The sequence below is a fragment of the Amblyraja radiata genome, chromosome 6 (assembly GCF_010909765.2).
Source record: "Amblyraja radiata isolate CabotCenter1 chromosome 6, sAmbRad1.1.pri, whole genome shotgun sequence".
Classification (NCBI taxonomy): domain Eukaryota; kingdom Metazoa; phylum Chordata; class Chondrichthyes; order Rajiformes; family Rajidae; genus Amblyraja; species Amblyraja radiata.
Window position 1 is genome coordinate 97,209,773 of NC_045961.1, and position 17,519 is coordinate 97,227,291.

Sequence of the window (17,519 nt, forward strand, 5' to 3'; positions counted from 1 at the left end):
ACATCACCACGGAGGTCCGCTGGACTGGAGAGCGGCATCTTCGGCCTGGATCGATCGCCTCAGCGTAGAGGGAGAACAAGGAGGGAAGAGACAGAGACTAAGACTTTTGTCTCCATCACAGTGAGGAGGTGCCTGGAGAACTCACTGTGGTGGATGTTAATTTGTGTTTATTGTATGTTTTGTTATTTATTGTTACTGTGTATGACTGCAGGCAACATAATTTCGTTCAGACCGAAAGGTCTGAATGACAATAAAGGAATCAAATTCAAATTCAAATCAAATTTTTAAATTAATGCTCAATAATTAGTAATGGCGTTTCGATATGAACCTAATCAGATCCCAAGTATTTGTTCTTTTTTATAGATAAGATGAGATGGTGAAGAGATCTGTGAACTATAACGTTCCTCCCAAAATGCTCCACTTGAAATTAATGATCACATTGTGAGGATCGCATGCACCCTTTAATTAATAACCAACTTATTTTTGGTTGACTTAGTTGAACAGAAATCAGCCAATAGTGCAAGTTTTGCATTGATAAAACTTGAAGTCCTGCATTTAGGTGAGTTAAATATTAATTCAATAATCGCGTTTAAAGCTGCTGAGCTGTAATTGTGTGACATCCACTCAGAGTATCGACTGCATTGCAACTCTCCTTGTGTCAGTGCTTCATCTCGCAGGTAGTGTATTTTACTAATGTATCATTTCTCCAATGTAACGTTCAAGGGAGACAAACAGAAAAAGCTGGAGTAACTCAGCGGGTCAGGCAGCATCTCTGGAGAAAAGGAATAGGAGACGTTTCGGGTCGAGACACTTCTTCAGACTGAGTGTCCGGTGGAAAGGGAATGAGGGACATAGTTAATTCCCTGCCACAGTGGGCAGTGGAGGCCAAATCACTGGATGGATTTAAGAGAGAGTTAGATAGAACTCTAGGGGCTAGTGGAATCAAGGGATATGGGGAGAAGGCAGGCACGGGTTATTGATAGGGGACGTTCAGCCAGGATCACAATGAATGGCGGTGCTGGCTCGAAGGGCCGAATGGCCTCCTCCTGCACCTATTTTCTATGTTTCTATGTTAAGACAAATGAATGGGATATGCGGAAAGCAATGAAATGTGGAGCACACAAGAGGGGACGCAAGGGTTTACTTGAAGTTTGTGAAATCAAATTTGTACCGCTGGTTTGTAAGCTGCCCAAGCGAAATACGAGGTGCTGTTCCTCCAACTAACGTTTGAATGTTTTGGGGGGGGATACGTTGGGATATGTCTTGGTTTCCATTACAGCATTTCCTGGAACCACTGAAGAGATGGGGTACTCCATGTTGTTTAAAACTAATGTATGTAATTTCTCCAGAGATGTGGGGATTTGCTAAAGTTATGTCCAAAGTACTGGTGGGAGATTGGGACCACTTTGTGGGAATTGCCAGGAATCTACAATATGCACTACATGGGGAAAAGGAACAATGATTTACTTTATTTGCAGTGTGTTCAGAAGATTTTAATTTAATTTTTGTATAAAAGATGAAAAGCTTTTAAAGTTGATTATCAATCTTCCAGCAATATTATAGACAGGCGCAGGAGTAGGCCATTCGGCCCCTTCGAGCCAGCACCGCCATTCATTGTGATCATGGCTGATCGTCCCCTATCAATAACCCGTGCCTGCCTTCTCCCCATATCCCTTGACTCCACTAGCCCCTAGAGCTCAATCTAACTCTCTCTTAAATCCATCCAGTGATTTGGCCTCTGTGGCGGGGAATTCCAAGAATTCACAACTCTCTGGGTGAAAAAGTGTTTTCTCAACTCAGTCTTAAATGGCCTCCCCTTTATTCTAAGACTGTGGCCCCTGGTTCTGGACTCGCCCAACATTGGGAACATTTTTCCTGCATCTAGCTTGTCCAGTCCTTTTATAATTTTATATGTTTCTATAAGATCCCTCCTCATCCTTGTAAACTCCAGTGAATACAAGCCTAGTCTTTTCAATCTTTCCTCATATGACAGTCCCGCCATCCCAGGGATCAATCTCGTGAACCTACGCGACACTGCCTCAATCACAAGGATGTCCTTCCTCAAATTAGGAGACCAAAACTGTACACAATACTCCAGATGTGGTCTCACCAGAGCCCTATACAACTGCAGAAGAACCTTTTTACTCCTATACTGAAATCCTCTTGTTATGAAGGCCAACATTCCATTAGCTTTCTTCACTGCCTGCTGTACCTGCACGCCAACATTCAGTGGCCGGTGTACAAGGACACCCAGGTCTTGCTGCACCTCCCCCTTACCTAACCTAACCCCATTGAGATAATAATCTGCAATCCTTGTTTTTAACCGCCAAAGTGGTTAACCTCACATTTATCTATATCACATTGCATCTGCCACGCATCTGCCCACTCACTCAACCTGTCCAGGTCACCCTGCAACCTCCTAACATCCTCTTCACAGCTCTGTATCATCCGCAAACTTGCAAGTGTTGCTCCTAATTCCCTCTTCCAAATCATTAATATATATGGTAAACAGTTGAGGTCTAGATTGGGTCTACATCCTAGTTTATGGGAGTACTGAGCTATCATCTGATAACGGCTTCATCGTCTGCAGCAGGATCTTGATCGAATCGGTGAGTTGATGGAATGTCAAATGTGAAATGTGAGGTGTTGCATTTTGTAGAGGGATCGAGGAGTACAGGTGCATGGTTCCTTGAAAGTCGTGTTGCATGTAAATCGGGTGGTCAAAAAGGTGTTTGGCACATTGGCCTTCATCAGTCAGAGTATTGAGTATAGAAGTTGGGAGGTCATGTTGCAGTTGTATAAGATGTTGGTGAGGCCGCATTTAGAGTATTGTGTTCACTTCTGGGCACCGTGCTATAGGAAAGATGTTGTCAAGCTGGAAAGGGTTCAGAGAAGATTTACGAGGATGTTGCCAGGACTAGAGGGTGTGAGCTATAGGGAGTGGTTGAGTAGGCTGGGACTCTATTCATTGGAGCGCAGGAGGATGAGGGGTGATCTTATAGAGGTGTATAAAATCATGAGAGGAATAGACGGGGTAGATGCATAGAGTCTCTTGCCCAGAGTTGGTGAACCCAGAGGACATAGGTTTAAGGTGAAAGGGAAAAGATTTAATAGAAATCTAAGAGGTAACTTTTTCACGCAAAGGGTGGTGGGTGTATGGAACAAGCTGCTAGATGAGGTAGTTGAGGCTGGGACTATCCCAACATTTAAGAAACAGTTAGACAGGTACATGGATAGGAAAAGTTTGGAGGGGTATGGACCAAGTGGGGAAGAAGCTGTTCCTGAATCTGGTGGTATGCGTTTTCTAGCTTTTGTATCTTCTGTCCAAAGGGGAAGAAATGAAAAGAAGGAATGACGGGGTGAAAATAGTCATAGTGATATAGTGTGGAAACAGGTCCTTCGGCCCAACTTGCTCACACCGGCCAACATGTCCCAGTTACACTAGTCCCACCTACCTGCACATGGTCCACATAGAAAACAAAGAAAACATAGAAATAGGTATCTCTCCAAACCTGTCCTATCCATGTACCTGTCCAAGTGCTTAAACGATGGGATAGTCCCAGCCTCAGCTACCTCCTCTGGCAACTCGTTCCATACACCCACCACTCTCTGTGTGAAAACAATGACCCCTCGGATTCCTACTGAATCTTTCCCCCTTCACCTTGAACCTGTTGTCCTTGATTATGTTGGCTGCTTTCCCAAGGCATGAAGTACAGATGGAGTCGATGTGGAGAAGCTTGTTTGTGTGCAGGAGAAAGAACAGTGTGAGGGCATTTCTACTGGAGCAAAGGTCCTTCTTGTTCAACTTTACCCAATCTGTCATCCTTGAAACTATTAACTACATTTCAAGGCAAAAAGCCAATTTCTTAAGAATGTCAAACTAATCTGAATGTTGAACCTTTCGACATATTAAACAGCCTTGAATAAACTTATGCTTTCATTGCTGAGGGTGGAAACTAGTGATTGAGGATATTTTCTCACAAGGGACATTGTTACAGAGCACTTGACGGAATCACAGACGTTGAATCAAAAATTTGCAACAGTATTGGTAAGCAAGGAACTTTTATTTCTCTTACGTTTGGTGCGACATTTTCCTGTTAGTGAGGAAATTTGCCATTCGTATTCCTATGGGCGACTCAAGATTTATACAGCGATGTATTTGCCATAGAGGGAGTACAGAGAAGGTTCACCAGACTGATTCCTGGGATGTCAGGACTTTCATATGAAGAAAGACTGGATAGACTCGGCTTGTACTCGTTAGAATTTAGAAGGTTGAGGGGGGATCATATAGAAACTTACAAAATTCTTAAGGGGTTGGACAGGCTAGATGCAGGAAGATTGTTCCCGATGTTGGGGAAATCCAGAACAAGGGGTCACAGTTTAAGGATAAGGGGGAAATCTTTTAGGACCGAGATGAGAAAAACATTTTTCACACAGAGAGTGGTGAATCTCTGGAACTCTCTGCCACAGAAGGTAGTTGAGGCCTGTTCATTGGATATATTTAAGAGGGAGTTAGATGTGGCCCTTGTGGCTAAAGGGATCAGGGGGTATGGAGAGAAGGCAGGTACAGGATACTGAGTTGGATGATTAGCCATGATCATATTGAATGGCGGTGCAGGCTCGAAGGGCCGAATGACCTACTCCTGCACCTATTTTCTATGTTTCTATGTTTCATTTTGGATTATGTGGATCAATCACCATTACACGATGATTTCACACAGGTATCAACAGGGTACATGAGGTATTTTATTAAAGAGTGAAAGAGTGACTGCCCTTTGTACTGCTATCTACCTCATTGGAGACCCTCGGGGTGGCATGGTGGCACGGCACTACAGTTGCTGCCTTACAGCACTGGCGACCCGGGTTGATCCTGGCCACGGGCGCTTGTCTGTATGGAATTTGTACGTTCTCCCCGTGACCTGTGTGAGTTTTCTTTGAGATCTTCGGTTTCGTCCCACACTCCAAAGACATACAGGTTTGTAGATTAATTGGCTTGGTATAAATGTAAATTGTCCCCAGTGTGTGTAAGATAGTGTGTGGGGGTCGCAGGTTGGTGTGGACTCGGTGGGCCGAAGGGCCTGTTTCTGCTCTGTATCTCTAAGCAGAAAAACAAAACTATCTTTGATCGGACTTTACTGGCTTTAAACATTATTCACGTTATTCCCTTTATCATGTGTCTGTACACTGTGGATGGCTCGATTGTAATCATGTATTGTCTTTCCGCTGACTGGTTAGCACGCAACAAAAGCTTTTCACTGTACCTCAGTACACGTGACAATAAACTAAACTCAAACTGTGTTGGTCTAACGAGCCACTCAATGCGTGGGGGAACTTGCATGCGTTTTATATACTGACCTTATCCGCAGGCGAGATGCAGGAAAAATGTTCCTGATGTTGGGGGAGTCCATTTAGGACTGAGATGAGGAAAAATATCTTCACCTGGAGAGCTGTGAATCTGTGGAATTATCTGCCACAGAAGACCAGTGGAGGCCAAGTCACTGGATATTTTCAAGCGGGAATTAGATTTAGCTGTTAGGGCTAAAGGAATCAAGGGATATGGGGAAAAAGCAGGAACGGGGTACTGATTTTAGATGATCAGCCATGATTATATTGAATGATGTTGCTGGCTCGAAGGGCCGAATGGCTAATCCTGTGCCTATTTTTCGATGTCAACAAGCTATGCTTGAATAGTGTCCAATTTGACTTGGTTACATACCCATTGCCTAACAGTTGGTTCCAGGGTCCAGCTTAATAATTGCTGTAAATACTGTAGATGAAATAGGTTGACCAGATTTGGAGAACATTAATGGTTCAATGGTCCTTTATTGTCACATGTATCAAGGTACAATGAAATATGATTTGCCCCACAGTCATACAAAAAAAAGCAACAAGATACATAACTACATAAATAGCCACCACAGTGGTGTGTGAAAACCCCCAGGGCACACAACACAAGCGGAGACCCACAGCCGTCGGTTAAATGTCCGGGCCACACACACACGCTCCTTCACCGTGATGTGACCAGAGCTGTACCGACCGCTGTCGCTCTCTCTGCAGTCTCCGTTCGACCGAACAGTCAGAAAGCCGTCCACACTGGTACCCGGACGTGGCGTCGAAAGACGAGAAACCGAAGCAAAGAAGTCGAAGCCAAATAGCCGAATGGAAACGCATCCGAAACGCCCAATAACCGAAAGCATACGAAGCCGAATCGCCAATGAACCGAAAGGGCAGGACGCGTAAAAGCCAACTGACCGAACGACTGCGTCGCCTAAAAGCAAACTCACCAAATGGCCACTCTGCCGAAACGCAACCTAACCGAAAGGCTGCTGTGCCGAAAAGTCAAATAACGGACATGACGTTGCCGGGGGGGGGGGCGGGACTTGTCAGCGATTGTGCCAGACGCCCGTGTCCATCACATCACTGGTCGGTGGAGACGGGAGGGTGGGGGTCATTTTCCCACACAAGCCATTATTTGACTTTTCAGCAGAGCGGCATTCGTTTAATTGGCTTGTAGGCAACGCAGCCTTTTGGTTAAGTGGTGTTTCGGCAGAGTGGCCATTCGGTGAGTTTGCTTTTAGGCGATGCACCATTTCGGTTAGTTGGCTTTTCGCCGACCCGCCCTATTGGATTGTTGGCGATTCGGATTTGTTTCCATTCGGCTATTTTGCTTCGACTTGTTTGCTTTGGCTTCTCGTCCTTCGGCGCCACGTCCGCACACGGTCCACACTCATGGAGCCATGTTCCCACAAACACCCAAGACCACTACACCTACGGCACTCCCTCCAAGTCCTCACCAGTGCAGGCAGCACGTCCATCTTGTTTTATGGCAACCTCTCATTCCCCATTGTGATGGAAGGCAAATAATCTTCTTTCCTCCTTTTTTCCTGCGGTCGGGGCAATCGAAACATCGAAGTTCCCGCAGTTAGTGATCGAAGCCTCCGCATCGGGTTGATCTAGGCTCCCACGATCGGGCCGGTCAAAGCTCCTGGGGTTGGGGCTCCCGAAGTCGACCCCAAACAGCTCTGCAGAGAGTAGTGCGTTCGGCCGAACGCACTATGGGAACTTCACTCGCCCCCCTGCAGGAACTATACATCAGGAGGTGCAACTCCAGAGCTAATAAAATCATGGGAGACCCCTTCCACCTCTGCAACGGACTGTTCCAGCTGCTACAGTCAGGCAAACGCCTCCGTTGCCATGCTGTGAGAACGGAGAGGTTGAGAAGGAGTTTCTTCCCAGAGGCCATTCGGACTGTAAACTCCTATCTCACCAGGGACTAACTTTACTGAACGTTTTTCCTTCCGCCCACAATATTTAATATGTAAAAGAACATGTGATTGTGTTTATAGTTTGTTTGGTTGTTTGTTTGTTTGTCTTTTTGCACAAAGTCCGCGAGCATTGCCACTTTTCATTTCATTGCTCATCTCGTATGTGTATGTGACGAATAAACTTGACTTGACTTGACAAAGGGACCGCCACACCGGCACTACGATGTTAAGGTCACAGTGTGGACGGAGATACGATATGGAAAATGTCGCATCTCCGTCGAGGGAAGAGATTTTAAAAAAGTTTCCCTCAAACCCCCCCCACAATACAAAACTAAAAGTTCACTACAACATACAAGTGAAAACAACCTAAAACAACAAAAGAAGAAAGGGATGAGACAGGCTTAGGGCGAGGCTGCAACTTAGCATTTTAATTTACAATGAAGTATATTTGTTTTAATGTGTGAAACATGAAGTGCTTTTGTGCCTATCAAGGTCTTGCAAGCGCCAAGCAGATAATCTTTGTAAACTGCTGGCTGGGGAATAAATATTAGTTGCTGACTGAATCTCCCCAGCTTTTCTCCACATTTGTTTATGATGTCTTCTACATCGGAGTGCTTTACAGGCTGTGGGTGCTGCAGCTTTCCTGAACTGCTGCTGCATTCCTTCAACTGGGCAAAGCCAAGCAACCTTCAGACTTGTACGTCTTTGGAATGTGGGAGGAAAGCGAAGGTCTCGGAGAAAACCCCATGCAGATCACAGGGAGAACGTACAGACTCCGTATAGACCGCACCCGTAATCGCGATCGAACCTGGGACTCCGGCGCTGCGTTCACAGCGGCACCGTGACTGCCCTCAGAGAGAAAGAAGATTTAAAAAGAGTGCCAAAGGGTCGAGTTATTTACAAAGTAGCCCTGAAGCAGTTGATTAGGTAACAGATAAAGAAGTACAGCTGTCGTGAAGCGGCCTTGTTGAGGTGAAGTGCCTTTGGTGAGTAAAGTGGGAGTCTTTGGCTCGAGAGTCTTTGGCGAGGAGGCTGAGGCAAGGAGGTTACACTTGATCGAAATTTGTGATTTGTGATTTTTGCCTACTGAATAAATAGCAAATTAGCGGGCAGGTTTGCTAGTGCTGAATAGGGGGGGGGGTTGACAAACTGGGACTATAGAGATGGAGTTAAAGGGGAAGTGAGTACAGGAAAAGTTACAAAAGAATCCCGAATTAATGGAAAGGAAATTTCGAGAAGGGATACGAGAGTAAGGTCAGAGCCAATTGCGAGCGGTGCGAGAGGGGAGGTGAATTACCAAAGTTGAAGTGTTGTATATGAATGCGCGAAGTGTTAGAAATAAAGTGGACGAGCTTGAGGCTCAGTTAGAAATGGACAAGTATGATGTTGTGGGAATTACAGAGACATGGCTGCAAGAGGGCCAGGGATGGGAACTGAATATTCAGGGAGGGGTAAATGTCCTATCGAAAAGACAGACAGGTGGGGGTGGGGTAGCTGTTGGTGAGGAATAAAATCCAGTCCCTTGCGAGGGGTGACATAGAATCGGGAGATGTTGCGTCAGTATGGATAGAACTGAGGAATAGGCAGGGTAAAAAGACCCTAATGGGAGTTATCTACAGGCCCCCAAACAGTAGCCTGGATATAGGGTGCAAGTTGAATCAAGAGTTAAAATTGGCATGTAGCAAAGGTAATGTTACCGTGGTTAAGGGAGATTTCAACATGCAGGTAGACTGGGAAAATCAGGTTGGTACTGGACACCAAGAAAGGGAGTTTGTGGAATGTCTCCGAGATGGATTCTTAGAGCAGCTTGTACTGGAGTCTACCAGGGGGAAGGCAATTCTGGATTTAGTGTTGTGTAAGGGTCGAATGGCCTACTCCTGCCTGCACCTATTGTCTATGGTCTATTAACCCGAAATGCCACCTCTATGTTAGCATTCATAGCAAAAGGATTTGAGTATAGGAGCAGGGAGGTTCTACTGCAGTTGTACAGGGTCTTGGTGAGGCCACACCTGGAGTATTGCGCACAGTTTTGGTCTCCTAATCTGAGGAAAGACATTCTTGCCGTAGAGGGAGTGCAGAGAAGGTTCACCAGACTGATTCCTGGGATGTCAGGACTTTCATATGAAGAAAGACTGGATAGACTCGGCTTGTACTCGCTAGAATTTAGGAGATTGAGGGGGGATCTTATGGAAACTTACAAAATTCTTAAGGGGTGGGACAGGCTTGATGCAGGAAGATTGTTCCCGATGTTGGGGAAGGCCAGGACAAGGGGTCACAGTTTGAGGATAGAGGGGAAATCTTTTAGGACCGCGATGAGAAAAACATTTTTCACACAGAGAGTGGTGAATCTCTGGAATTCTCTGCCACAGAAGGTAGTTGAGGCCAGTTCATTGGCTATATTTAAGAGGGAGTTAGATGTGGCCCTTGTGGCTAAAGGGATCAGGGGGTATGGAGAGAAGGCAGGTACAGGATACTGAGTTGGATGATCAGCCATGATCATATTGAATGGCGGTGCAGGCTCGAAGGGCCGAATGGCCTACTACTGCACCTATTTTTCTATGTTTCTATGTGTTCACCTGGGGTGCTGCCTGACCCGCTGAGTTACTCCAGCACTTTATGTCTTTTTTGTAAGCCAGCATCTGCAGTTCCTTGTCACTTTGTTAATGTTGTTCATAGGCAATGGGTTCCATTAAAATCGAGTGCGTCGTGAAGGAAAAGTACCACATTGGAGAGAGCCCGGTTTGGGAAGAAAAACATGGTTCCCTTCTCTATGTGGACATAACAGGAGAGAAGGTGTGCAGGTGGAATGCAGCCACAAAACAATTGAAAACGGTGTATGTTGGTAAGTATTAAGCTCTCCTCAACTGAGCCCCTTCCAATCCCTCCCTTGCAATGCCAGTTTTCTTTCCCTCTTTAATAAAATATCTATACCTCGTGTACCCTCTTGATATCCGTGTGAAATCATCGCGTAATGGTGATTGATCCACATAATCCAAAATGAAGGAACAAGGAACTGCAGATGTGGGTTTACAAAATAAGACACAAAGTGCTGGAGTAACTCAGCAGATAGAAACATAGAAACATAGAAAATAGGTGCAGGAGTAGGCCATTCGGCCCTTCGAGCCTGCACCGCCATTCAATATGATCATGGCCGATCATCCAACTCAGTATCCTGTACCTGCCTTCTCTCCATACCCCCTGATCCCTTTAGCCACAAGGGCCACATCTAACTCCCTTTTAAATATAGCCAATGAACTGTGGCCCCAACTACCTTCTGTGGCAGAGAATTCCAGAGATTCACCACTCTCTGTGTGAAAAATGTTTTTCTCATCTCGGTCCTAAAAGACTTCTCCCTTATCCTTAAACTGTGACCCCTTGTTCTGGACTTCCCCAACATCGGGAACAATCTTCCTGCAACTAGCCTGTCCAACCCCTTAAGAATTTTGTAAGAATTTTGCCAGATCAGGAAGCATCTCTGGAGAACATGGATAGGAGATGTTTTGGGTCAGGACTCTTCGTTGGGACTTGAATTCTGAAAGAGGGTGCCGACACAAAACATCACCTCGATGTTCTCCAGAGATGTTGCATGACCGACTAAGTTACTCCAGCATTTTGTGTCTTTTTTTGTCACCCAGCGTCTGCAGTTCCTTGTCCCTTCATTTTTGATCCACTGACCCACTGAATTACTCCAGCACTTTAAAATGAAGGCTGATTTCTTGCTCAGAACTCGACAAAAATCCTGAAGCTCAAAACAAAAATCACCTTGCTTCAGACATTCTGTTATCTGCATAATGACCTCTCGTGTATCTCAAATATGTTCCAGGAATGTGCATGTAGGTTAGATGGAGCAGCAGTTACAATTGCTACCAAGCAAGGTTGTACAGACAACAGTGAGATGTGTAATTGATTAGCCTGTTGGCGGAGTGAGGAATGTTGATTGGGACACTGAGAGATCTTTCAGTGTTTCAAAATGTTGCTGTAGGATTCTTTATGTACACATGAGGCAGCAGAGGGAGCGTCCACCAATGGGCCTGTCCCACCAGCATGCGAATGCATGCGTCTAGCGCGACCAAACGTGGTGGCTTGAGGCGTACGGCCTCGCGGGGCCGGTCCCACTTCCAACCGCGGAGGCGTATAGAGTTGTGCGGGGCTGGTCCCGACATCATATTCACCAATCAGCTGGGCAGGAGGCGGGCCGACTGAATTTGGACGTCGCACGGCGTCGGGCGGTTACGTCATCGCGCTACGACTTCCCCCTTATCGCGCAAAAGACTTCCCCCTTATCCTTAAACAGTGACCCCTTGTTCTGAACTTCCCCAACATTGGGAACAATCTTCCTGCATCTAGCCTGTCCAACCCCTTAAGAATTTTGTAAGTTTTTATAAAATCCCCCCTCAATCTTCTAAATTCTAGCGAGTACAAGCCGGGTCTATCCAGTCTTTCTTCATATGAAAGTCCTGACATCCCAGGAATCAGTCTGGTGAACCTTCTCTGTACTCCCTCTATGGCAAGAATGTCCTTCCTCAGATTAGGAGACCAAAACTGTACGCAATACTCCAGGTGTGGTCTCACCAAGACCCTGTACAACTGCAGTAGAACCTCCCTGCTCCAATACTCAAATCCTTTTGCTATGAATGCTAACATACCATTGGCTTTCTTCACTGCCTGTTGCACCTGCATGCCTACTTTCAATGACTGGTTTACCATGACACCCAGGTCTCGTTGCATCTCCCCTTTTCCTAATCGGCCACCATTCAGATAATAGTTTACTTTCCTGTTTTTGCCACAAAAGTGGATAACCTCACATTTATCCACATTATACTGCTTCTGCCGTGCATTTGCCCACTCACCCAGCCTATCCAAGTCATCTTGCAGCCTCCTAGCATCCTCCTCACAGCTAACACTGGGGGCTTTGACTTTGATTCTGACATGGGGGGGGAGAGTGCAGTGGAGAGAGAAGTTTTTTTGGCCTTCCATCACAGCAATGTGATGGATGTTTATGTAAATTATGTTGTGTCTTGGGTCTATTTGTTGTAATGTATGGTTGCAGAAACGACATTTCGTTTGGACCTCACGGGGTCCAAATGACAATAAATTGAATTGTATTGTATTGTATTGTATTGTACTGCCCCTCAGCGTTGTGTCATCTGCAAACTTGGAGATGTAGCATTCAATTCCCATGTCCAAATCATTAATATATATTGTAAATAGCTGGGGTCCCAGCACTGAGCCTTGCAGTACCCCACTAGTCACTGCCTGCCATTCTGAAAAGGACCCGTTTACTCCTATTTTTTAGAATAAGATTTTTGAACGGAGATGAGCAAAACCTTTTTCACACAGAGTGGTGAGTGTGTGGAATTCTCTGCCTCAGAGGGCGGTGGAGGCTGGTTCTCTGGATGCTTTCAAGAGAGAGTTAGATAGAGCTCTTATGGATAGCGGAGTCAGGGGATATGGGGATAAGGCAGGAACGGGGTACTGATTGTAGATGATCAGCCATGAGTAGGAATGGCGGTGCTGGCTCGAAGGGCCGAGTGGCCTACTCCTGCACCTGTTGTCTATTGTCTATGATATTGAATTGACTCTCGCTATCTTATTGTTAACAATTTGCCTTTACAATAGTTTAATTTAGTCTTTTAGTTTAGAGATACATCAGTGGAAACAGGCCCTTCAGCCCAACCAGTCTGCGTAGTCCAGCGATCACCAGCACATTAGTTCTATCCTATACACTCGGGCCAATTTACAGAAGCCAATTAACCTACAAAGCCGCATGTCTTCCAGAACCAGGGGCCACAGTTTAAGAATAAGGAGCAAGCCATTTAGAACGGAGACGAGGAAACACTTTTTCTCACAGAGAGTGGTGAGTCTGTGGAATTCTCTGCCTCAGAGGGCGGTGGAGGCGGGTTCTCTGGATGCTTTCAAGAGAGAGCTAGATAGGGCTCTTAAAGATAGCGGAGTCAGGGGATATTGGGAGAAGGCAGGAACGGGGTACTAATTGGTGATGATCAGCCATGATCACATTGAATGGCGGTGCTGGCTCAATGGGCCGAATGGCCTACTCCTGCCCCTATTGTCTATTGTCTATTGTCTTCGGAGTGTGGGAGGAAACCGGAGCACCCGGAGAAAACCCACATGGTCGCAAGGAGAATGCAGAGACAGCACCTGTAGTCAGGATCGAACCTGGGTCTCCGGTGCTGTGTGGCAGCAACTTTCACGCTGCACCACCTTCAACCCCTATCAACCCATCTTCTGTTGGTTGTGGTCGTGGGTCATGCATTGTCTTTCTGCTGACTGGTTAGCACGCAACAGAAGCTTTTCACTGTTCCTCGTTACATGTGAGAATAAACTAAAGGCTTTCAGGGAGGGCGACAGGAATAAAATCAAAGAACTTCAAAAGGAACTGAAGGTGAGGATTAAGGAGGGGAAAGAAGCCTATAGGTTCAAATTAGAACGACAGCTGCAGCAAGATGGTGTGAAGCAGGTATGGGCTGGAATGCGAAAGATCACGGGCATGAAGCAGAAAGGTGGTACACTGCCTGATGGTGAACAGAGTCTGTCTGATGATCTGAACAGATTTTTCAACAGATTTGACTGCCCAACACCACCACAGCCTCCCCCACCTGGTCTGCTGACCATTGCTGCTTCCTCTCCACCTCCCCTCCCTCTCTCCATCATCTCCATCACTCCTGAGATGTCACCTGTACGGAGTCCCCTCTTTCCACCTCCCACTCCACCGGCAGCCCCACCCATGACTCTTCATACTGCTCAGGTCAAGGTGATGCTGGACAGACTGAAGCCAGGGAAAGCAGTGGGGCCTGATGACACCAGCCCAAGGCTACTGAAGACCTGCTCTTCAGAGCTGTGTGGTATTCTAACACACCTGTTCAACCTGAGCTTGCGTCTACAGAAGGTTCCAAGGCTGTGGAAAACATCTTGCCTGGTACCTGTCCCAAAGAAGACCCATCCCACTCTCCACAATGACTACAGACCAGTAGCGCTCACTTCACATATTATGAAGACATTTGAGAGACTTGTCCTTTCCTACATCAGGACTAGTGTGTCAAATCAAATGGATCCTTTACAGTTTGCATATCAGCCTAACATCAGTGTCGACGATGCCCTCATTTACATGCTGCAGAGGGTGTACACACATTTGGACACTACTGATGCATCTGTAAGGATCACATTTTTTGACTTCTCAAGCGCCTTCAACACAATTCAGCCCCGACTGCTAGGGGAGAAGATGGAGAAGATGAAAGTGGATCCATCACTGGTACTGTGGTGTTTGGATTACCTTTCCCTCAGACCACAGTATGTGCGCCTACAGAACAGTGTCTCGGGCACCATCTTGAGCAGCACAGGGGCTCCACAAGGAACTGTGCTGGCTCCGTTCCTGTTTACCATCTACACAGCGGATCTCCAATATAACACCAACAGCTGCTTTTTGCAGAAGTTTTCGGATGACACAGCTGTTGTCGGCCTCATTAAAGGGGGCAATGAGGAGGAGTATAGAGACATAATAAGTAACTTTGTGGAGTGGAGTGCACACAATAACCTCCATCTTAACACCAAAAAAAACAAGGAGATAGTTGTGGACTTCAGGAGGGGGAGGAGGAGGACTCAAGCAACACCAATCACCATTAAGGGCACTGAGGTGGAGGTGGTCGCTAACCACAGGTACCTTGGGGTGCAGCTTGACAGTGAGCTGAACTGGAAGTGTCATATGGAGGCGGTGTACAGGAAGGGACAAAGCCGACTGTATTTTTTAAGGAGGCTGAGGTCATTTAACATCTGCCAACCCCTACTGTGCAGTGTCTACCATTCAGTGGTGGCCAGTGCTCTGTTTTTTGCTGTGGCCTGTTAGGGAGATGGTGCCCGCATAGCGGACAAAAACAGACTGGACAAGCTGATCAGGAAGGCCGGCTCAGTGGTCGGGGCTGAGCAACGAACGGTCCAGCAGGTGGCAGAGGCCAGAACTCTGAACAAACTGGGTTCAATAATGACCAACCCCACTCACCCACTCCATGCCCTGAAGGTGATCAAGAGCAGCATCTTCAGTCAGAGACTGATTGCACCAATGTGCAAAACTGAGAGACATAGGAAGTCCTGTTTACCAGCTGCTATAAGGTTATATAATGCGCATAAATAACTCCACTTTTTTAAATTAATTGTATTTTAACTTGTATTTTAACTTGTATTTTAACTTGTTAAGTATGGAAGCTATTTGAGGAAATGTGTGGTGTTATGTCTGTCTTGAAGCTGTCGTGGCACTGTAATTTCCTGTAAAGGATTATTAAAGGTATAATCAATAATCAATCAATCAATCAAAACTAAACTGAAACTGGGCTGCTCTGTCTGAAGAAGGGTTTCGGCCCGAAACGTTGCCTATTTCCTTCCCTCCATAGATGCTGTTGCACCCGCTGAGTTTCTCCAGCATTTTTGTGTACCTGCTCTGTCATTGTCTTTCTCGTCCGGCCCGAGGTGGCCGAAGGTTTTCGGAGGTTGGCCGCGCTACTGAATTGTCCGCGTTTGTCCTTCCACAGATGCTCCGATTGGATCGGTGGTCCCGCGGAAATCGGGGGGATACGTTCTGGCGATAGGCACAAGATTTGCCTTTCTGGACTGGGAAAAGGAAGCAGTCACGGACATCGCCACCATTGACCAAGATAAAACTAACAACAGATTTAACGATGGAAAAGTGGATCCAGCTGGACGATTCTTTGCAGGTTTATTACAACGGCTTCCCTTTGTGTTCTGCGCTACAATGCGGGAAAACTACGAGGATGTTGCCAGGACTCGAGGGTAGCGAGAGGTTGAGTAGGCTGGGGCTCTATTCCTTGGAGCGCAGGAGGATGAGGGGTGATCTTATTAGAGGTGTATAAAATCATGAGAGGAATAGATCGGGTAGATGCATGGAGCCCCTTGCCCAGAGTTGGTGAATCGAGGACCAGAGGGTTTAAGGTGAAGAGGAAAAAAATAGGAATCTGAGGGGTAACATTGACAGGTACATGGATAGGACAGGCTTGGAGGGATATGGACCCACCGCAGGCAGGAAGGTCTAGTGTAGCTGGGACGGGCTGAAGAGTTTGAGTCCAAGCTCTATGACTCCATAAATATGTTCTGCACTCCTCAGCTTCCCCTTTGCTCTATCTATTGACCTTTACAATGGTGATGAAGAGGAATTCTTTAGCCTGAGGGTTGCAACTCTGTGGAATACTTTGCCACAGAGAGCTGTGGAGGCAACTGGGTATTTTTAGAGAGGAGATCCATAAGTTCTTGATTATCAAGGAAGTCAAAGGTTACAGAGAGAAGGCAGGACAATGAGATTGAGGAGGGATACATAGAAACATAGAAAATAGGTGCAGGAGTAGGCCATTCGGCCCATCGAGCATGCACTGCCATTCAATATGATCATGGCTGATCATCCAACTCAGTATCCTGTACCTCCCTTCTCTCCATACCCCCGATCCCTTTAGCCACAAGGGCCACATCTAACTCCCTCTTAAACATAGCCAATGAACTGGCCTCAACTACATTCTGCGGCAGACATCAGAAAACTCGATCATCCATGATGGAATGGTGGAGCAAACACGATGGGCTGAATGGCCTAATTCTGCTCTTATGTCTTATGGTCTTATTGTATTTGAGCTTGAACTGATTGTGTCTATGTATGGTATATCTGTTCTGTTTAGATAGCAAGGCAAGGCAAGGCAACTTTATTTATATAGCACATTTCATACACGAGGCAGACTCAAAGTGCTTCACATAAAAACATGTCATACAATAAAATGAAATAATAAAATGAAATAAAATAGAAGAATTAAAAGAAAAGAAAAGCAAAATTAAAAATACATTATAAAAAGTGCAAAAGTTAAAAGTGCAATGTAGTTAAGATTTAGCTGAAAGCTAAAGTAAACATAAAAGTTTTCAGCCTTGTTTTAAAAGTGGTCAAAGTTGAGGCAAAACAAAGCCCTTCGCTGCACGTCGGTACATGTGACTATAATAAACCTTCAGCTACTTTCATTCCCATAGAACATAGCTGAAACCTGGCTACCAATCTATCCTTGTGCTGCTGGTTTAATGTGAGCGTGGAATTAGGCATGGCTGGCAAAGATTGGAGTTTAGCGTTAGAAAGCCGAAGATAGGCTTCATTCATGGACCTCCGCAGATCAGGAGTGAAAGTTAATGTTGCTGTGGAAGATCAAGAGAAATTTGAGCCGAGTGAAGGAATTTTAGGATTTATTTCTTTAAGCAAGG

At 45.9% G+C, this 17,519-nt stretch overlaps 1 protein-coding gene across 3 annotated transcripts in view; it reads left to right on the forward strand.

Annotated features, from left to right (window-relative positions):
* The first annotated feature begins 585 nt into the window (after positions 1-585).
* LOC116974619 (regucalcin-like) overlaps positions 586-17,519 on the forward strand; it is a 28,835-nt gene continuing 11,901 nt past the window's right edge. The window contains exons 1-3 of one of the 3 annotated variants that reach the window (XM_033023285.1): positions 586-677; positions 9,942-10,107; positions 15,806-15,988. In XM_033023285.1, coding sequence (XP_032879176.1) covers positions 9,945-10,107; positions 15,806-15,988 — 346 coding nt within the window. In that variant the 5' untranslated portion in view covers positions 586-677; positions 9,942-9,944. Of the gene's footprint in view, positions 678-4,028; positions 4,049-8,089; positions 8,250-9,940; positions 10,108-15,805; positions 15,989-17,519 lie in introns of those variants that run through there. The other 2 variants (XM_033023287.1, XM_033023286.1) reach the window with 2 other exon arrangements.